At 47.1% G+C, this 22,146-nt stretch overlaps 2 protein-coding genes across 17 annotated transcripts in view; one reads left to right on the top strand and one right to left on the bottom strand.

Moving 5' to 3' along the window:
• DLGAP2 (DLG associated protein 2) overlaps positions 1-4,497 on the bottom strand; it is a 691,732-nt gene extending 687,235 nt beyond the window's left edge. For 4 of the 5 annotated variants that reach the window (XM_053286136.1, XM_053286148.1, XM_053286135.1 and 1 more), the window contains exon 1: positions 3,935-4,497. Coding sequence is in view for 2 of the 5 variants with exons in the window: in XM_053286135.1 (XP_053142110.1) it covers positions 3,935-3,952 (18 nt within the window). In the remaining 3 variants the exon portion in view is untranslated. Of the gene's footprint in view, positions 1-2,850; positions 2,986-3,934 lie in introns of those variants that run through there. The other variant, XM_053286141.1, reaches the window with a different exon arrangement.
• The window catches only part of ERICH1 (glutamate rich 1), a 204,651-nt gene continuing 186,714 nt past the window's right edge, over positions 4,210-22,146 (top strand). For 7 of the 12 annotated variants that reach the window (XR_008313879.1, XR_008313882.1, XR_008313881.1 and 4 more), the window contains exon 1: positions 4,284-4,628. Coding sequence is in view for 6 of the 12 variants with exons in the window: in XM_053286156.1 (XP_053142131.1) it covers positions 4,604-4,628 (25 nt within the window). In the remaining 6 variants the exon portion in view is untranslated. Of the gene's footprint in view, positions 4,629-22,146 lie in introns of all 12 variants that reach the window. The other 5 variants (XM_053286158.1, XM_053286154.1, XM_053286153.1 and 2 more) reach the window with 3 other exon arrangements.

Here is a 22,146-nt window from a genome sequence, read left to right as displayed (position 1 = left end):
AACACTTATACCAAATTATTGTTTGTTTTCGTATGTCACATGTTCTAGTGGCTTGTTAATGAGTCATAGGTCTTCGTGAGAATGCATTGTAGGTAAACTGTCCTCACAGTACAGTGTCCTGAAAGTCTGAGATTAGAGCTAGAGATCTGGAAAGTTAGGATGGAGGCTGTGGTTTGCCCATTAGGCCAACTTGGTGAAACTTGGCACTACATTATGCTCAACACTGAAAATAGGGTGTAGAACACCCTAGCTGCTACAAAGATTGATTGTGAGTCACTGGAAACCAGCCACAAGTCATATGAGCTGGTGCAGCTACACCATCCTGGTGAACAGTTTCTTCCTGTTAGTGTCCAAGCAGCAGCCTGAACTGTCAGCTGATACTCTTGTCTCTTCTGTTTTACAAACAAACCTTACTAATTAATCTTCGCCTTCCAAACACACCTATAGCCACAGAGTATTCTGGACCTCATAGCAGAAGTGGTCCATGTGGCCTTCCAGTTATAAGTGAGAAAGAGGGCTAGCTACCGGGTCTGGCTTTTTCATGGGGCAGAGTCTGTAAATGGTGTCTCTGCTTAGGCTGGAAAATGTCCTTTGGTTTTATAACCTGCCAGTGCCAAGCAAAGTAGCCCTGCCAGATTGCAACTGATGGATCACCACCAAGAACTAGTGAAATATTTGCGAATATAACGACAAGCACTTCTTGTTCAGGGCATCCAACTCCATCTGGAACTCAGCAAGGAAGCGATGTGGGTTCTCTGTCCATTTGCTTAAATCCGGAAAGTGGCGGGGGTGGGGGGGCTTGCAAAGTTTGCTGAGCATGACGATGTGAAATCGCAAACCTCAGCTCAGTCCCCTCGTGCTGCAAAGGATGAAGGAACTGGTGCTTCACCTTGCCCAGGAATCACAGACGTGTGTGTGCTGTGTTAATCCGTCATTTTCGTTGGGAGCTGCTTTTCGTTCAAGACTCAGTCTTTCGAGGAGATATTGAACGAACCCTTCAAAAAGCGAGGACGCTCTCTTAACTAGCAGCAGTACGGACCCAGACGGAAAACGAGGATGGGTAGGTGGATGGCGATCAAAGTGAGCGTTTCTTAAATAACGCCTGGGGGAAGCAGGTGGGGTCGCTTCATTCCCGTGGTGAGCAGTGGCAAAACACCCCCCTTCCCGCCACTAATTTAGACTCTTCAAAAGTCCTTCCCTCTCAGTTTGCAGACCTCAAACCCATCCCCCAGGGTGTAGGTAGGGGAGAGAAGGCCCGTATTCGACCCTCTCCCTGCTGCTAGCGGCCCCTCAGAGTGAGGGGGATAATGAAGAGAATAGGGAAGGGTGGTGCTGGGGTGGGGGCTCAGGAGCTGGGGGGGTCTTTGAACCCATCCGCTCAATTATAGTTACATCGCTCCCCGCCCCCCCAAGTCCTTTTCCTCTCGCAGGATTCGTACCCGTCACTTGCTGGCATCGCTAAGGGAACAGCAGGCGCAGAAGCCTGCATTCTGTTTGAGAGAGAAGAGGAGGTGGTGGTGGTAGGAGGGAAAGGAGGCGGCTACTAATAGCTTCTACCCAGTCTACTGACAGTTATCCAGCAGTTTTATTTTCACGAAGCAACCCTTCTCGTGTTCCTCAAACACAGACTTGTTCGTTAATTTATATATAGATTTAAGAGCGGGGGAAACGCTTCACCAACATTGCCTGTCTGGGGGAGGGGGGCGAATCCGCCCCCCCCCCCGCGCCGTGTGTGCCTCTCTCTCTCTCTCTGCCTCTGTGGGGAGGGAATTGCTCTCGGATTCTTAAGAGCCCACCATAACTCTCCTTTCTACCCCGGGCTCCGGGTTGGCTCCGCTGAACTGCACCATTCCCAGTTTAGGAGAAAGACTCGAGCAAGCGCCTTGTGGTGCCTTATGATGAACCTGCGGAACCACGGAGTTTCTAAGTCTGCTCTGCAAGCCCCCGAAGTGAACCTGGGGCTGCAGCCCCAACCCTAGGTTCAGAGTCGACCGCACAAAGAGCCTCCGCTCCGCAGCCTCGGCGCAGGCGAAAGCCCGTAGGTGGGAAAGCGAGCGCCAGCCCGCAGCCTAGCAGCAGTGGACGGCACTCCGCTGTTATAACTCAACCGAGCCATCGGGCGCGTAGCTCCTGCACGAGGACCTTGGACAGCAGCAGCAGCAGCCCCAGCGAGGGAACATAGACCGCGCACGCACCACCACGTCCCCTCTCGCCTCAGCACTCTCAGTGTGGGCACCCCTCGCATTCGTTTGGGTTGAACCGAGTTGGCTACGCTATACTAGTCCGACCGCAACTTGCATGCCCTCTTGTTAGTTTGTGGGGACCAGAAAACTCCAAATATGCACCCCCGTAGTTCCCCCGTATGAATTCTGGATGAAGAGACGCCCCGCTTCCCGCGCGCTTCTCAACACGCTTAGCCAGTCCCCGCAAATTATGTTGGTAAAGACCATTTCACATACAGACGTGTATTTATCACTTCAACGCCCTTCCCAAATAGATTCTGGATTGACTAGAGATCCCACTTTCGTTCCTCAAACATACTACCATCTCTATACGTCCATTCCCTCATAAAGACCCCATAAATGAGCTACCTCAGCATCTTTTGTCGTTCCCCAATGCTAGGGACTCAACGCATGCACACACCTTAACACCCTCAGCCAGTCTCCCACAAATTAATTCTGGATGATTAGACACACACACAGAGAGAGACCACTTTAAAGCTCTCATTTCCCCAAATTAATTTTGAGGGACTCCCGTCCCTTTCCACCGCTCCCATACCGTCACCCTCTCCCAATCTTCATTCTAAGTGCCCGGAGCCCCTCCCCAGCCCAACACCCACACACGAGTTACCTCAACATATCCAGTCGCTCCCCAGCATGAAGGTCGGGAGAACTAGAGACGACCCTCCCTCACTTTATACTTTCACCCCAATACCTCCTCAGCCATTCCATTCAGCTCCTGCCGCCTCTGCTCCCTATGTACTCCTCTTACATGGACCCCCTCACCCGCCACCCCGGTCTTCTCCAATAGTGACATAACAGCCTCTCTCTCGGAATACTGCTGCGAAAACCCCAGCTGCCCTATCCACACCCTGCTGTGAGAAGCACCCCTCGAATATTCCTAAAAGAAGCACCCCCCTCCCGCCTTCCCATGCCCCCGATACAAGTTGTACCCACGCAGCCAGGAAACCCGGGCCAGCAGCGCCAGCAGCTCTACCCCGCCTCAAGACAGGAACAATCCCAGCAGCAGTGCCTGCACCCCACGCACCATGCCCCCCATTACTGAAATAACTGCAGCCCAGCCGCCGCTGAAACTACTGAAGCCCCACCACTCCATCACCACCAGCTCAGCTGTACCCCAAGGCAGGAAAGAAGCAAGCCCCGTAGTAGCAGATCCATGCACCCCCAGCTCAAAAAAGGTCTCCTGCCAGCCTGATTGAACCTCTCAAGACAAGCCGTGTCAAAGTAGGTGCACCCCCGACCATTTGACTGAAACAAACCCCAGGTGGACCCATCACGCGATCACTGCAAGCAGCCCAACACAGATGTAAATGTAATTCACACCAAGACAAATCCCAGCAGCAGCAGGAGCAGTCATCTAGCCCCTGGTAGTCTCCCATAGTTCCCCCCCCTCCCATGACTCAATCCCAGGAGTAGCTGGAATCCGACCAGTTCTTTCCATCTCCTCCTCAGTGCCCCCTCACACACACAGAGAAACACACACACACACACAGTTTGCATGCAGTGCTAACGCAGCACTAGCCAGGGTGGTTTACAAGCCGAAGTCTCTCTCTCCCAATACCTCGCTTCCTTTTAACCCACAGGCTGTACTGTGGGGGCCCGGGATCAGCGCTCAACAGCCCCCTCCCCATCCACACACATTAATTTTCTTCCTGGGACTCTACCATTGGCTGTCCACCATTTCAACCCCTTACCTTTTTCAGCGCTGACATTCTAATGCATTATTCATTTAGCAGATACTGAGTTGCATGCTGGGCTCAGCGAGTCAGGTGAAGGAGAAGCCGGGGCAGGAGGAGGAGGAGGAGAAGGTGGTGGTGGTGGTGGTGAATGAAGAAAAGAAGAGGCAGAGGCGTGTGTATAACATTATCCCCCTTGTATGTGTATCTCACACACTCGCGCACGCACACCACACACTAAAGTAACTGCACCGCCGCTTGATAACTCCCGTCGCGCTGTCCATGCGCTGGCGCTGCTTGCTGCTGCTGAAGCGACTGAGTGCTGAGCTTGCTTGCTGCTACCGCTGTCAAAACCACCCTCGAGCCAGAAGTCTCACGCCCTGCGCAGCCGCACTCAGCAGGCGCGGCACAGAGGAAGTCTTCGGCGCAGCAGCCATAGAGAGAAGGTCTGCTCCGCAATTCGAATGCCCGCGTTGGGACCGCCCCGCTCTTTGCCTCCAGAGCCAATAGGGCACCAGCTTCCCTGCTGACAGACACGCCTGGCTAGAAGGAGGAAGCGGGGAGTGGGACAGAGTTGGGAGAGTGTGTGCACTGTGCAGCTCCCTCCGAGCCGGACAAGGCGTGCTGAGCAGGCGTGGGTGACGACGAGCGCTGTGTTTCGAGCCAGGGGAGCCTCCGAGAGATCCCATGGCCCTTAGCAAGAGGACGGAAGGTGAGGCCACAATGCGCTCAAAGCGAACGCGGAGTTGGAGGCGGCAAAGAAGGGCTTTTAAGTTTCTCCGTATAGAAAGACCCTGCCAGTAATGGCAGCACAGTATGTGTGGGGGCATCGCCTCGGCTTCCGAAATAGCCCGAGTTTGCTTGCTGCTTGCAGTGGTGGAGAAGAAAGCGGCCCACGCTGTGCTGGCGGCGTTTGAGCCTTTGCTTGCGTCGCAGGCTTGTGGTGGGGTGTGCCCCGGAGGTGAGCCTAGGGCTGGGGGGAGTGACTTCTTGAGTGGGGGGGGGACCCCACTGGCAACAGACCCATCCTAAAGGCTGAACTTAAGGGGTGGGGGATCCGTTGGGAGGAAGCTGCTAAGGAGAGGAGGAGTGATTGGGTGTAGGTGGCTTGCAGGGTCCTCGGGAGATGCCGAGCCTGGCAGGCGGACGGACTTCTGCGCAGTGGCAGTGAGCTTAGCAGAGGAAAATGCTACGAATAAGGGGTGCTGCTGCTGTGCTGTGGGGTTGTTCCTCGGTGGTCTATGTCGTGGAGAAGCTGCGAGCGTTGGGGAAGCGTGGCGTGTCCCGCTGAGGGCTCCCCTCTCCTCCTCTTCAGAAGTTAGGCTCCAGCGCGGCGGGGCTGAACTGAAGCGTGAGCAAAAGAACGTGGAGGAGAAGAGGCTTTGGCAGAACTGTTAGCAAAGAGGGTTGTTGGGCGTCCGAGTGAGTGAGTGCTGGTGAATGGAAAGTTGTACTTGTTACGTGGTCATGTGCTAGCCAGGGTTTGGTCTGGACCCCATAAAGGACCACAGAATAGGAACATAGGAAGCTGCCATATACGAGGCGGACCCTTGGTCTATATTATTTTCTTCACAGACTGGCAGCGGCTTCTCCAAGGTTGCAGGCAGGAATCTCTCTCAGCCCTATCCTGGCAACGTACTGTATGCTTTGGTAGTTTGTTGGTTCAATAAAAAAATCTTGTCCTATCCCGGAGATGCCAGGGAGGGAACTTGAAACCTTCTGCTTTTCCCCAAGTGGCTCCATCCCCTAAGGGGAATATCTTCCAGTACTCACACTTCTAGTCTCCCATTCATATGCAACCAGGGCAGACCCTGCTTAGCTAAGGGGACAAGTCATGCTTGCTACCACAAGACCAGCTCTCTTCTCTTGAGAGCCAGAATAGTTAGAGCCCCATTGTTGAAGGTAATCACTCCTTGATCTGGCTAGTGCCTGTTGAGAGTCTGCCTTGGTACCCCATGTACATTGCCTTGAGATCCAGCATGCAAGAGGGATCTATATATTTAATTCTCCTGGGTGTGCCTTGGAATGTGTGTCCCAGCACCCAGCTGATTGGCTGAGCAGTGGAGGCGCCTGATTGGCTGAGGCGCACCCAGGAGGCCGGAGGCTGCGTGGGCCCAGCCGTGGAGGCAAGCAGCGGTCACAGTCTCAGCCGCAGAGGGGGCACTCGGCCCGGCAGCCTGGGCCCAGCAGCCTGGGCCCAGCCATGGAGGTGGCCGGAGACTGGGGCAGAAGTGGTGGGAGAGGTAACTGCCGGCCCTGAAGAGCGCACAGATGCTCTGTGTGAGGTTAGCTAGTAGGATATAATAGCTAAGAATAAGCACATCTTGATAAGAGCATAAGTCAAGGCAATGTTGATATCTCAAGCAGAGGTGAGCAAGATTCTGGAGTGAATCTGTTTACTCTTCAGGGGAGCAAGTCTGGAACTTGAGTTCTCGGGATATTTTAGATAAAACTGAATCTGAGATTGAGCCCTCTAAATCAGGCCTTGACATACTTCCTTTGGATCTAGGAGCCAGCCCCAAAACTTAGGGGCCAGATAATGGGCACTTGAAAAAATATTGGACTTGGATCGTGTGTGTGTGTAGTGGGGGAGAGAAAAGAGTAAATTGGCATTTCATTAGCCCTAATCAAATAATCGGGTGTCTGTATGCACGTACATGTTTATATGTCTGTGCACACAAACATGTGTATTAGCAGAGAGAGAGAGGAATTGGCCCTATCCACACCCAGCACAGTACCTCCAGGGACTGTTGCTGGTGTCTATCATGTTTCTTTTTAGATTGTGAGCCCTTTGGGGAGAAGGATTATTTATTTTATTTATTTATTTGATTTGTATACCGCCCTTCCAAAATGGCTCAGGGCCATCAAGGATCCATCTTTATTCATTCATTCATTATTTATCTATGTAAACCGCTTTGGAAACTTTTGTTGAAAAGCGATATATAAATATTTGTTGTTGTACACACGTACCAGTGAACTTGGGCACAGGCCCTCTGAAATGCATGATGCAGATAGGAAGTGTACTATTTAATGTTTGTTCAGCATAACATGTGAACAATTATATATGTGTACATTGTGCATAGATTGGACATGAGTTAAACGTAATGTGTGAATAGGACTCCTATCCCCTTTACAAGTAACCTACTTAGAATTGTTTAATAAAATCCTTATTTGTCCGAAGTAGTTCTGTTTCTGTTCTATCTCTGAATATCCTAGTCAGGATGACTAGTGCCAATATAATATATGGAGGGAGGGGGAGGTTTTCTCATACTTAAAAAAAGTTTGCTAAATACATATCCTATTTTGAAAGTGCATTATTTATGCATGCACCTCTCAAAGGCTTTAAAAATAATACATGAGGGCGGTGGATGAAAGGCATGGGGGAAATGTTCACATCACATCTGGCAAGTGTAAAATGATGCACACTGGGATGAAAAACTCCAGCTTCGAGTATACGCTGATGGGATCTGAGCTGTTGGTGACTGACCAGGAGAGGGATCTTGTGGTTGTGGTGGACAGCTCATTGAAAGTGTTGATCCAATGTGCAGCAGCTGTGAAAAAGGCCATTTCCATGCTAGGGATCATTAGGAAGGGGACTGAAAATAAAACTGCTAATATTATAATGCCCTTATACAAAACTATGGTACGGCCACACCTGGAGTACTGCGTACAATTCTGGTCACCACATCTAAAAAAGGGCATTGTAGAGCTGGGAAAGGTGCAGAAGAGGGCAACCAAGATTACTGGGGGCCTACAGCACCTTTTTTATGAGGCAAGGCTACAACATCTGGGGCTTTTTAGTTTAGAAAAAAGACAACTGTGGGGAGACATGATAGAGGTCTATAAAATCATGCATGGTGTGGCAAAAGTGAAATTCTTCCTCCTCTCACATAACACTAGAACCAGGGGTCATCCCATGAAATTGATTGCCAGGAAATTTAGAAGCAGCAAACGGAGGTACTTTTTCACACAATGCATAATCCCTGCTAACTTGACAAAGAGGCACCTTTTATCCTGGTGATTCTCTTTTATTTAGCAGGGGGAGAGTAACTGGCCCTATCCACCCCCAGCATAAAACCTCCAGTATTATTGCTGGTGTCTATCTTATGTTTCTTTTTAGTTTGTGAGCCCTTTGGGGTCAGGGAGCCATCTTATTTATTTATTATTTCTCTGTGTAAACCACCCTGAGCCATTTTTGGAAGGGCGGTATAGAAATCGAATAAATAATAAATAAATGGGCAAGCAAGCAAACTTCAAAATACCAGTGCTGGCCAGGGGGGGGGGGAAGCAGCAGGAGGGGTGAGTGCACCCTCCCCTGCCCTTAAAGAGGCACCCCCGCCAGCTTCAAACTGCCTAGCAGAGGTTCCGTGCACATCCCTAACTCCTGCCTGTGACTTTTCAGGGGCATCTGGTGGGCCACAGTGCAAAACAGGATGCTGGACTAGATGGGCCTTGGGCCTGATCCAGCAGGGCTGTTCTTAAGCTCTCTTATGCTGATCTGTCTCAGCTTCAACAAAAGAATTATTGTTTTAAGTCAGGGCTACACAACCTTGGCCTTCTCCTCCACCTGCTGTTGGACTATAACCCCTATCATTCCCAGCCACACTGGCCAGTAGTAGGAGATGATGGGAGCTGCAGTGCAAACAACAGCTGGAGGGCCAAAGTTGTGCAGCTCTGTTTTAAGTGGAAGTAAGAAATCCCCTCCCCCGCCCTGGGTGTGCACTGGTTCCTGCTGCCACTACCACTGTTTCTAGGACTGCTCTTCTGGCTCCCCTTACTCTATGACCCATTGGCGCTAGCACTACTGCTGCTGAAGTTTGTTTGCCTGCCCATCCATTGCCGCCTCCATCTCCCCAGCACTTTAATCTGGGAGGGGGGGCACATGAAAGTGCAGTACTGGGGGGAAGGCACGACTGCAGCAGGGTCTACCCAGGGGTCAGTATTGCCATGAAGCAATAATTGAGCCAGCTTTCTCCAGGCACCATGATTAAATACCTAGGCGCAGGGGCAAGCTGGCATTTGGGGTTTGTCCGCCTGTGTCCTGAACTTAGGGTATGTATGGAGATATTTACACGATGTAGCCTGGGAGGATTGGGAATGTTCCATCTGAGATTCTAGTTGTTTCTGATGTGGAGACCATTTGCTGTTCGAGGTGAACGACGACGTTTGTCACTCTGCTGGCCCCGCCCCCCTGGGCTGGAGCCCAGTGCTGAGTTGGAGCTGGCACTGATGCTGGCCTGATACCACCCCTCTTCCCACAAAGAAATTAATCATCTGACTGCTGCTTGGTGGTATAGGCTGGCCAGACAGCTTTGTCCGCTGTCCTCTTCTCATTCCACTGCTCCAGTGTGTGCTCTCTCTCCCACTCTGTGTCTCCAGCAACAAACCTGTCTACGTTATCTCCTCCCAAAATATGACCAGCGAGGTGGAAGAGTGCTGGCATCAAGCCCAGCAGGGAGTGAGGCTGACAAGTGGAGAAGGCCCAGAGATGTGGGTGGCGGCAACAGAAACAAGGTGGGGGCAACAGCAGCAGCAGACAGGTGTGATGATATCTATGCTGGGAGGTGCCATTGTTGCCTGAGGCCATCTCATGGCAGAGCCCTGCCAGCTTCTGTATAGCAAGGGTGGGAGAAAGGTATACTAAGACCTACTGATAGATTTTAACCATGGGAAGAAAAAAAGGGTTTGCCATCTCCAAATTAGATGGCTGGAACAAAGAATGTTTGGGAGGAAAACCAAGAGTAGATTTTTGTGAAATTGTATGTGAAAGGACTGCGAGTTCAGTTTTGAAGCTGTCAACAGATTCCTGGGCTGAGCATATGCCCCTGTGACACCCTGTTCCTTAATTTTAAGCACACGTCTGCCTTCCATGCCCACTGTTTGCTCCTGACTCTAGTTATGAAGTTCATATAGCTTGAGACACTATATAACAGTTTCAAAATTATTTTTATCTATATTTTAAACTATTTTAAACCAATTTAATGTCTTAATTGTTTGTGTTTTAAAATTGTAAATCGCCCAGCTATAAAATAGGATTTTATTGCTTTAAATTTTTAACAATTCATGAAAAGACAACCTAGGTCATAGATATCATCATGAACATTTTAACAGCAGTATATGAGGATGAGAGATAACAGGCCTATCTATCCTATTCTGCAGGTGGTATTCATGAAGCACACACACAGTCAAACCCTTGCCCCAACCCCCTGACCTCAGTACAAAGGCAAAGAAGGTCAATGAATGAATGGAGGATTTGGAGGGGGCGTGGAGTAGATTTGAGCGAGGAGGAGTCTGGATATAAATACAAGAGATAAGGGAGGGGATGGGGAATAGAAAGTGAAACCAAAAGTGAACAGAACATATTCATACAGTTCTGAAGAAACCTTTTCTGAGTGTATTATCCACTGTAGAAGGAAAACACCTATCATGGCAGCAGGCTGTAAAAGAGACCCTATTTGGGAATATTTTAATGAAGTTCCTGTATCTGTGGGTAAGATAGGCATGCATGCAAAATGCAAAGAGTGAAACAAATAAATGCAAGGCCTAGTTGCCTGAATGAAACACCATTGTAACAAGTATGTACCTACCAGTGTTCTCTCCAATATTTTTCATCTGTGTGCGGAATGAGTTTGTTCTGGGTAGCAGTCTCAAGGCAGTGTGTGTGCATGTGCTTTTAGAATGGGGCCTTCCTTATTCAACCTGAGTTGGACCTATAATTAACTGAGTGGACATCAAAAAATTTGAGTAGGAGCATTCTGAGATGAAATCTACATCTCTGAATATGTATTAAGGTTATATTAGAAAACAAAAATGTACTTTTATTAGAAAATTATTAAACAGAATCTTCCCAACTACTGATTTAAATTGCAATTTTAGTCATCAAATCACTGTGAAGCTATTTAAATCAAGATTTAAATCAAACCAACTCTGGTAGTTCTTCCCAGTGCTTTCCCCATACAGCATGAGGAGAAAAGCAATGGGAAGAACTACACTTCCCAACATGCCTGCCTTCCAAGATGGCACTGGGGCTCAACAGGGCTCTCTTTTTCTTAAAAGAGACCCAGCAGTCCTGGTTTAAGCACAGCAGTTCATGATTGGAAAAGTCACCTCCCTCGGTACCAGGCAGACTATGTGGATATTTGACTTTGGCTAGAGCTTTGCAGAAGTCCAGTATGCATTTAGATAGGAAGCTGCAGTTTGAGTCAGTGGGAGCCACTACTAGCTCACAGGCCTTCCAATGAAAGATAGCATCTTCATTTTATTCTGCCTGCAAGGCTGATCCTTGTCATGCTGTTTCATCCTCAGTACTTTCAAAAAGCAGAGCAGATCTCTCTTTTTCCAGAGAAGAGGTAAAATGGCACTTGCTTGCAAAACAAAATGTATGAGACTAGACAATAGCCAACCATTTGAGAGGCACAGTACAGGAAGGGTGCTTGCAGTCTGTGTGTGCACTGTCCAGTTCTGGAATTTGTGTGTTGCATGTAAAAGTACTTGGAGGAAAACTTGTCGTCCTACATAATGAGGAAAGAGAAGCTATTCTGACCTACTTTGGATCTCAGTTTATGTAATTCTCACAGCTGTACAGCATTTTCAGCTCAGTGTAATATTCCTTTACTAAGAGTAGGACAACCTTTATATCCGAGACTGATTTTTTCTGCAAATGCTGGCCTAGAACGTGTTGCCTTCTAAAGATTTATTTTATTCTGTTTTGATTTTTCAGTGCTGCTTTGTGAACTTCTTATAGATATGTGAATATTTTGTTGGTGTACTACTGTTCACTTGGGGTCTCTTCTTCAGATTCTTGCTTCCCCCCCACGCCCGGGTCAATTGTGAGGTGGCCCATATGGAACTAGGTGAAGAGGAGAAAGCGCCAACATGAATGTACTAATCCTGACTTTGAAGGCTTTTATATGGGTTTGCTTATGACTTCATAACATCTTTTGCATGGCCTCATTCTAGATGGTTTTGTGAGAATAACTGGGCTGTTGTCAATCTGATCTGATGCTGTTCAAAATGGAACGGTCTTGGTGAGTGGGAGCAATGCTGGCTTTGCTTGCCTGCCCCCTTCTCCCTGCAAGCTGAACCAAGCAGTGTTTTATAAGTGTACAGCCATTCCCCTTCAGAGATATGAAGGTACAGCATTCTCCCCTTGGTCTTCGATCCCTTCAAGCTCTGATTGTGGTAGTTCTGGTGAGGCTGAATCTTGTCTCCTTACAAGATGAGAGCAAAAATTACTTTAGCTCTCAGGGGAAATGCTCAACTGAACCTACCCTGAGAGTACATAATATGGTAATGCAGGTAGATTTGGGTACCCCTCTACCTCTTCATTTAGTGGTTCTCAGGCTTACTTCTTGGGCACATTTCCCCCCTCTTTATTCTGTGCCTGTTTGTCCTTTATGCCACTCATGTTACTTCAGTGATTAATTCTTGATAGCTAATCTAGCTATCTGTCACAACATGATTTGCCAAAAATAGATGTTCCACATTGCTTTATTTTAGTTATTCATACTGTACTTTTGATTACTGATTCTCCTGCTCTCCATGCTCTTGTTCCTAACATAGACCCCACTGTGTGGGAATAGGATCGCTCCTAAATCCCCCTGTACTAGCACAACCCAACGCTATGTTGGCATTAGGAAGCTATAGTGCCACTCTTGTGCAGACTATGGGCCTGTGTTGGCAGCACACTGGAGCTTGAGGTGTTGCTGAGTGTGGGTTGGGGAGAAGCAGAGCTTAGTCCAGACCCTTTACTTGCTTGCTGATCAGACCTGCTCCCAATGATGATTTAACATTGTCCGCAAAAGAGGTGGAGTAAATGAAATAATCTTAAATGAATTCACTGGAGAACCCCAGGCACTCTGCCCAGCACCACAGTGGAGGACAGAAATTAGGATTTGGACCACCTCTGCAGCCAGTTGCCAAGTCTCAACAAGGAAATGAAGATTGCTTACTGTATATTGAGATAGGCAACTTGAGGAGGGCACAGTACTCTGTCTTCCAATATCCACAGAATTAGGAACACACAACTGGAATATTTTGGAAAGGGAGCACTTTGCAGAAATGTCCATCAACCAGGGAAAGCCAAAAGAACAACAAAAGAGTGGATGAATAACCCTCGTCTTCACTGGACCCTTAAAAGTCCTTCCTTGGGAGTCCAGACACCAACACTGATCAAGAATCTCAACTGCACATTGTTCCAAAGAGAGCTTGTTCAGTGCTCCCCTGACTCAGGGGCCCTAAGCAGCCTCCCTCTATATTTGGAACTACAAGCCTGTAGTTACCACTGTTTGCACTTCGGATCTTACAGGACTGTGGGCTCTCCGTTATGTTTTGCCTGTAGCTAATTCAAAGGGCATGTTACTTTGGCATGTAGCATGGGAGAAATTTATTATTTATTCATTCATTCATTCATTTATATTGTTAAGTTTGTATACCACCTTTCATTAAAACAATCCCAAGGCAGTTCACACACAAATTAAAAACAAGACTATAAAAATGACACAATTAAAATATTAAGCTAAAATATAAAACAAATCTGACTAAAAAGATTTAAAATGCAAACCTAAGAACTGTACAAAATACAAAGAAGCAGCAGTAGAGACAGTCATATAAAAGCCTGGGTAAATAGCCCAGATTTAACATGCTTTCTAAAAAGTGTGATGGAGACCGAAAGAACTCCTAGGTCAGATTCAAAAGCCCAGGACTGCAGGAGAACTTCCCCATGCTGTCACCCCCCTGATTACTTCCAGGTGGGAAGCTGGAGTAGACATGATTTAATCAAGAGCTATTATTTTAAGGAATCAGCCCAGTATTCTCCCTGTGTTTGCACAGTGGATCAGGTCAGTATAGCACCTCCTAAGGAAGGAGTGATAAGAAAGTAACAGGTCATCTCTTTGCTAACGAGTATGTTAATGGCTAGCTTGTTTACATTTTAGCCACCTAAAAAGACATAAAAGATTATATTTGATGTGTGCATTTTGCATCTTCTTACACGGGTCTTTCAGACCTTCCCTAGCCTTTGTCCAAGAAGAGGTCCGCTCCTCACTTTTGAACAGAACAATGCTACATCCTGTCCTTTGTCCCTTTTATCTACTTTTGCAAAGTGTGATCAGCATACTGCCCCCTGGCAAGAATTTTCTTATAACAGATCAAGACACCATCAATCCGTGTGTCTTCTGTGTCTCCTGGGTCACCATTGTCTCTTGCTAAAATCATTGTAAACCGCTTAGAGAGCTTCGGCTATAGAGCGGTATATAAATGTAAGTGCTATTGCTATTGTGTCACTCATGGCTCTACCTCAGATTCACCATTTGTTTCTTCTTTGGACTCACCTCATGCTTTAAATTACGGTTCCTGTAAAGATAGAATGTGTCTGACTTGTGCTCCTCCACCACAAAATAGGGGAAACTTGTGTACTGGCTTAATAAGCCTCCTCTGCTCAACAGAATGTTGCAATATCTCCTACAAAAAGGACTTAGGTTAAGCATGTGCTGTGCAGCAAGAAAATTATGTTGGCTGCAAACCCTCAAATGCAGGTGAGCTGTCACTATCTATTAGTGAAGGCAGTGGAGAGTACAGTTACCTCTGTGGGTAGACATCAAATACGCTATTGCATTTACTGTCCAAACGCCACAACTGATTGCTTTTTGTAAAACTAGAGACTGGGTACATGGAGCAGAACTACCAGTGACCAAAGGCAAAGATCAACATGCCATTTTCCTCTGTGTTGGAGCTCATCAGATAGGGTTGTGCACTGGGCATGCTCGAGACAGGACTGGATCATGTGGTTTAATTGCCTGTTGGAAGCCGCCTCCTAAACCCAGTTCCAGTTCTGTCTTGCTCAAGCTGGCATGTCTTTTAGAGAGCTCTTCAATATTTAACTTGTTTTTGCCTCCTATTCCTTCCTTTCCTGCGATCCCCTCCACTGTCCAGATTTTGTGAGGGTGGGAAGGGAGCTATCTTGATTGGATCCTAAATTAAATTACACGTTAATTGACAGGGTGGCACCTGTTCCATGTCCCTGATGCTGGAAACCTCCTGTTCCAGTGGGCGGAACACAATCTGGCTTCCATAGCTGCAGATTGGCTCAGCCTACAGTCCTTCAATCCAGTGGAGTGGTCTCTACACCCAGAGGTCTTCAGGCAAATTGTCCAACTTTGGGTGTCCCCAGGTAGACCTCTTCGCGTCCACTGCCCACCACCTCCTCCCTCAGTTCTTCACAAGATTGAAGGCAGAAGTGACCGATGCCCTGACTTTGCCCTGGCTGAAGACTCTCCTTTAAGCCTTTCTTCCCACAGCAGTAATTCTCAGGAAAGTGGTTCTCGAAAGGGCAGAAGTAATTCACATTGCTCCTCACTGGCCTCGCAGACCTTAGTTCCCCGACCTTCTCAATCTATCAGTCAGACTTCCATGGCAACTCCCCACTCTCCCGAATCTGCTCTTAAAGGGCCCTCTTCTTCCTTCAGACCCAGGTTGGCTATGCCTCTTTGCCTGGAAGTTGAATGCCTAAGACTAGCCTCCCGGGGCTACTCCAAGCAAGTACAAAATACCATCCTGGCCTCTTGACAGCCCTCCACTAACAGGGTCTATCAAGTGACATACGCGCCATTCCTATGCTGGTCATGGACCGATCGCAAGAACCCATTGTCTGCCAGCGTCCCAGAAGTGCTAGCTTTCCTACAGGCTGGGCTGGACCTTTGTCTCCGCCCCAACACCCTGCGACTCCAAGCCTCTGCGCTTGCATCAATTCTGGATATTTCCCTTTCTGATAGGGGTGGTTCTTCACTTCACCCACATATTTCCATGTTCCTCAGGGAGGCCTCCAACGTAGCTCCCCCTCCAGTTCAGCGTTTCCCGTCTTGGAACCTTAACAAGGTTTTGAACGCTTTGACCAGATCTCGTTTCAAGCCCCTTGCCTCTTTTCCACTAAAGACATTGACCTTCAAGGTGCTATTCCTGGTAGCCATTATGTCCGCCCGTAGGGTGTCTAAGCTAGGCATGCTGTCCGTACGTAAGGAGCTGTGTACCTTCCAAACTGACTCCATTGTCCTAAGACTAGACTCCACCTTCCTCCAGAAGATCAATTCAACCTATCATAGGATCCAGGATATTGTCCTCCCTTCATTTTGCTCTTCCCCGTCCCATCCCAAAGAAAAGCTATGGTATAAACCCGACATCCGGAGAGCTTTGTGCATCTACATCAGATGCACCAAGGACCTTCACAAATCAGATGCCCTTTTTGTTTCCTTCCACCCCCCTCCCTAGGCAACAAAGTTTCTAAAGCCACACTCTCGAGTTGGATCAGGTCTTGTAGTATTCTCGCCTACGGATCTCTTGGCCTTCCTCCACCGGGGGGCATAACTGCACACTCAACCAGAAGCATGGCCACCTCGGCAGCATTCTCCGTGCACACTCCGCTTCCAGAAATTTGCCGTGTGGCCACTTGGTTGTCTGTTACTACTTTTATCCAACATTATATTTTATTTGATCTCCATAAAATATCATCATCCTTCCTGAATCACAAAAGGTGTCAATTGCTGTTACACTCTAGATCCTGTCTTCTAATTATTCATCAGTTCAGGATATTAGGTCAGTCCAGGGTAAACAGGATCTGGGTTCCATCTCCTGTTAACTGTTGTCGGGAAGAATATTGTTCTGTTGACATTCCCAAAGCAAATCTGCATCTCTGAGCTTGCAAATGGGCATCTTCTCTTGTCCCCAGACTTTCTGGCATCTGGTCTTAAAGAATGTTAAAAGTCAAAGGTGTTAGGAAAGAAGAAGCAAGTTTATATGTTTGAAAGAGCAATTAAATAATTCTCTTTTGTGTACATCTACTTAGGATGTAATTCTAAAAACAGCAAGAGGATATAAACAATTCTTCTAATTCTACATTGCAAATATCTCCTCAGAGAAATACAGGATTATCCCTGTCTTTTCAAGACAATTCACTAGATAGCAAAGCAGTGACCAATGACTAGTTTAAAATTTCTGTAAGAGGAAATGCGAGCTCAGCTCCTAGCTTCCCCCAGAGACATTACCTGAGAGCAAGTTAAATCTTCCTAACCTGCCTCTGTAAAGACATTCCGCAGTGATAGCATTTGGATATGTGTGAGACAAGAAAGAAAGCCTAGCCATTGTGTCTCTTGATTACACGTTTCACAAACATTGAGAAACAATGCTGGATTGCTCCTACCTTCACAAAGTAATTACCATCTGTCCCAAAGGCAAGTCATGAGACCTGGGTGTCATGTCCTGGTCAGTTCATTTGAGTTCAGGCATTAATTGATTTCTTAATAAAGTGGAATCAGCCACAGGCCTGGATTTCACATAATTTTGGATTGGTAACTCTGGGTCTTATGTGGCCATCATGTTGGCCACAGCACCCTGGTTGCTTATGAATGGGAGACTAGAAGTGGGAGCACTGTAAGATATTCCCCTCGGGGGATGGAGCCACTCTGGGAAGAGCGGAAGGTTCCAAGTTCCCTCCCTGGCTTCTCCAAAATAGGGCTGAGAGAGATTCCTGCCTATAACCTTGGAGAAGCTGCTGCCAGTCTGTGAAGACAATACTGAGCTAGATAGACCAGTAGTCTGACTCTGTATATGGCAGCTTCCTATGTTCTCTTCCTGTAACACAATCAAGATGTCTTAGCATATAATGGCTGCCTTCCTCTGAACTCTCATGACAAACTGTTTCCTGCAAGCTTGCTGTACAGTAAATACAGTATACAAGCTTGCTTACTCCAACTAGCTTGTAACTCTTGCACAGATATCAGAACAAATGTTTGTGTGTGGTATTATAAACCGTGTGTGTAAGCGTTTGGGCACTGGGCCCACAGCAGGACATGAGACGCAACTTGGGGTGAGCTAGGGGTTCTGTGTATGGGCCTCCTTCTAACTAGAAACTATGTTGCTGGCTGTTGGAAATGGAAAGACAACCCTTCCTGCTCTGGCAAGAGTGGTTGTTGGCAGGTTTCTGCTGGTTGGGCTGCTGGAGGCTCAGGTCCCGGTTCGGGGAGCCCTAGAGAATGGGATTGTATGTGTCCATTGCTGGCCTCTTATCCCCTGAGTCAGATGTCGACAACAGAGGGCTTTATTTGGGAGTGTACTTTGTGCATGGTCTGTGGTAGGGGGTGTGGATGCTAGCAGGGGTGGGCCAAAATGTTTTGCTGCCCGAAGTGAAGGACAATATTCTCTCCCACTACCACCACCCACAACCCACTGCCATCTGCAGATTAGTGCTCAGCATTCTTGGGCCGTGTTGTCAAAGCAGTGATTATGAAAGGCAAGTACACTGAAGCGATGTCACTAAAGCCAAACCATGGTGGCAGGAGAATTCCTAGCTCGAGCTGTGGGGGAAGAAGAGGTGTACTGCAGCAGGGGGAGGAGAGGGAAATGAACAACATGCCCAAGTGGGGTGAGGAACGGCAGTGGAAGTGGACAGCAGGAGGTGTCAATGGCAGGGGCCCAGCACTTGCTACCCTCCACACACACCCCGTGTTCCTCCCTGCTTCTGAGGTGACCAGCTTACCCTGCCTCATGGAAGGGCCACTCCTGGGTGACATCACTGGTGTTCCAGCCATTGCCATGCATTGATTAATGCCTTCAGTCTATGGGTAATGTGTAGTGTCATTTTGTATGCAGAGTTGGGGTGCATGTAGTTGCCAGGGATGCTGCATGATTAGCTGTTAGTATAGCAGTACTGGAGCTTGTTCCTACAGCTATTCTTCTGCTATTTACATTGCTGCTGGGAGCATATAGGATCACAACTATGCTACGCTGGTATTAGTCATGATGTAGCAGCTGCTGGTATAGCCGGCTGTAGGATCAACCTTCAGATGTCCTTGTTTGAAACCTCCTGGATTCCATAGCGCTCCTTGCTTTCCTCAGTACTGCACCACTTCTTGCTTTGAAAAGACAGTTGGTGACTTTTTCCATTTCCTCATCTGTTCCTAATAGAGATGAGCCACCTTGAAGCTGCTATAAGTTAACAAGTGATGTATTCATATTCTGATTTGATCAAGATTGCATTACATTCAAACCACTAGCTAGGAGAATACAAGCTGACTTGATCTCACTGAAATGCACTTTTATAACTTTTCCCCTTTCACTCCATGCACCTCAGGGTGGCTCTAGACGTGCGTTCAGAATACCCATGTCTGCTTCCTTTGTTGATATTATGCTCCGTCATGCTTGCAGATGTGACAACTAAGGGGTGCATTTCTAGCACTTTCCAGCAGTATGATTAAAGGCAAAACATCACTGAAGCAGGTTGTATGGTTTGTTTCTGCTGCTGAGGAAATCTGTCTAAAACTACCCTCGGGTGTGTGTGCAGGACACTGTAGTCATGGCTATTAGCAGACACTTTGTTTATTGCCACCTGATTTGTGAGATGTCAAGTACTTATTGATCTAAGCTTATAAATGTTCACTACTTTTAAAGATGTTGGTATTCTGTGTACCATATACAAGCAGCCATTCGATAAGAATTGTAGAAAATATTTTCCCTTTGCTCTGCAAGAACACCTGTAAAATACATAAATACACAAAAACAAATTGCCACACTAAAAAAAAAAGGGGGGGGGTCATTTCGAAGAGAGCATTCCTGAAGTAGCTATCTTTTCAGATTGTGGCCACTGTGTGTGTGTCGTCCTTTTGAAACATCTGAACATGAAATAATATGCTAGCTTTGCAACTGACACAAGAAGTAGCTGATAAATTGCCAATATTCTACATGTGTTTCTGTAAGTGTTTCACTTTTGCACATTGATGCTATTGCATGCCTAAAGAGCTTTCAGAGGTATTGAGTCCAGAGGTCATATTCGGCCTACTCCTACTAGTTTCTGACACTTTTTACCACTACATGTTCAAAATAGTAAACTAAGAATGCTCTATACTAGTTCTTCATAATTGTAAATTTATTTCACTTGAAGTGTTGAAGATTGCTTATCTGCAAAAAAGAAGGCGTTGCAAAGGGGCAAGTAGCAAACACTTTTGACTGGCTCCATCTAAGCTGCGCCAGCTCCTCTCCCACCCTGGAACAGAAACAACTTGCTTCAAGTCTGGGGAGGGCTGTTTGGCTTGTAGAAGCCGCTGAAAGCAAGCCGCTTCCACAGAGCACTGCCTATATACTCTGGCTCTGCTGCACACTAGTGTCTCTCTTCTGAACATGTTTGCAATTCAATAATAGAACATTGGAGTCAAAAAGTACCCTGAATATCTTCTAGTCCCACCCCCTGCTCAGTGCAGAAGACGGCAACAACATCCTCGACAGATGGCTGCCCAGCCTCTGTTTGAAAACCTCCTGAGCAAGGCCTCCACTGCACAAGGCAGGCGGTTGCACATTCTTACCTGTCCTCATGAGGTGGACCCTACCTGATTCCAGGATTCCTTCATGGAAGTAGCATAGACTGTGGTCCCAAAAATCCAAACCTTCCTCTACAATGCCTTCTTTGTAGCCAGCTGTTTGTCTACTTGCAGCATTGGCAATTCAACTGCAGGGACCCTGTCCACCCACCACTTCTCAGAGCAGGAGTTTGATTTGCCAGAAGGCAGCTGAAGTGTTTGAGGCACTTCTGCCACCCAAACATTGGGGCTTGCTTGGGTAGCGGAGACAGCCCTCTGTTACCTCCCTCATCCCCAGCTCCTGCTCTGAAACCGGAGGGAAAAGTTGCATCTCATTCAGACAGTGCATGGTACCAGCAGTTCTCTGAGTGCTTCTGCCTCCCTTTACTCAAACAGTGGGCTCCAGCTAGGAGCTGTAGAGGTGCTCAGGGATCCTTGCTGCAGTTGTATTGAACTTCAAAATGTTACAAATCACAACTAAGAGGGGATATCTCTATCCCTTACCCAGTTTTAAGCTGAAGCAAAGGATATTGCTGCATTTGTCATCCTTGCCAGCAGGCAGTGGAACACTTGCCATGGTGAACTTCCACTTGCCACTGTGGAAGGCTGCCTCCTAAGGCCAGTATGCAGTGGTGGCTTCAGTGCTGAATTTTTACCAGTAGAGCAGGAAGGAATCCCCTCCCTTGTTATACTTATGTCCTTTTGGAGGACTGCCCCCACAGCTTGAAAAGTTAGGCTCTAGCAAATGCTTACCGGACAAATGTGCGTGGACATGGGACTCCAATTCTGCTGAGTTATCTACTGCCTTTCTGTTAAGCCGGCATTTGAGTTGTGATGGACTTTGCAGTAAGAACCAAATGAACATAATTTGGTTTTTAATTAAACCAAATGGCATAGAGGCATATCTGTTTGTCAGTAACATGAACGGGATTTGGTGTTAAGCACATTGCATTGGGGCAGATTCAGCTATATTTACTCATCTACATTTAGGGTGGAGGCAGATCAGTACTTAACTGAGATGTGGCTGCTTTAAAACATTCTGCATGGTGGCTGTGGAAGTGTAAAGAGTCATTTGTCTGTCGACTTCACTCCTGAGGTCAGCTGAGCATTACCATGGCACTTGCCACATGGTTTGGGCCACTTGGTAAGTGATTTTCCTTTCCCATGCTTAGATCCTCTCCCCCACCCACCCTCCCACACTCATAAGATAGTCCAAACGAAATCAATGAAGCCTTTTAAACGAGCGCATCATGAAGTATTGAATACTGTAAAGGTCATCCTAGTTTTTTTTCTCTCTTGTTGGAGCTACTTTAATAAAGCAAGGGAAAGAGGCAAACAGATGTTGCTGCATTCTTCACTTAGTCTGCAATTTAATGCACTATGTAATTGGTTCTAGTGAAAATGCAAAACAGGGGGCTAATTTTCTCTTCATGCATTCTACACCTCCTATGAGCATGTCACATTGTTTGTGAACCGATTCCGGTTATAGCCTAGGATGGGGTCTTGGGGTGGCACTGCAATTTCAACTCAAATAGTAGCATTAGGTATTCTCACTGTGTCTTTTCCCCCACATCTAACTTTTATTGATGGTTTTGACATGGTAGAATAGTAACTGGAGTTAAAATTGGAGTAAAACATCTTTCAGAATACAGCTTGATATGTTTGGTCTTGAATGGAAAGCCTGAGTTTTTATCACTTACAAATAAAGGGGCAAACTGTAGTAAAGTGTAACATCCATGGCTTAAATTAAATGGACAGAGAATGTTGGAAGGAGATCGGCTTTTATTTTACTTTTTGTTTAAAAACTTGTGTGGCCAGGTTTACTTGATAGACACCATAAGAAATGAAGGGCTGCATCTGAACCTGTAATGTGCATAACACTTAGCTCAT

The sequence above is a fragment of the Hemicordylus capensis genome, chromosome 1, assembly GCF_027244095.1.
Source record: "Hemicordylus capensis ecotype Gifberg chromosome 1, rHemCap1.1.pri, whole genome shotgun sequence".
In the NCBI taxonomy this organism is placed as follows: Eukaryota; Metazoa; Chordata; class Lepidosauria; order Squamata; family Cordylidae; genus Hemicordylus; species Hemicordylus capensis.
This window is presented reverse-complemented; position numbering and strand designations above follow the sequence as displayed.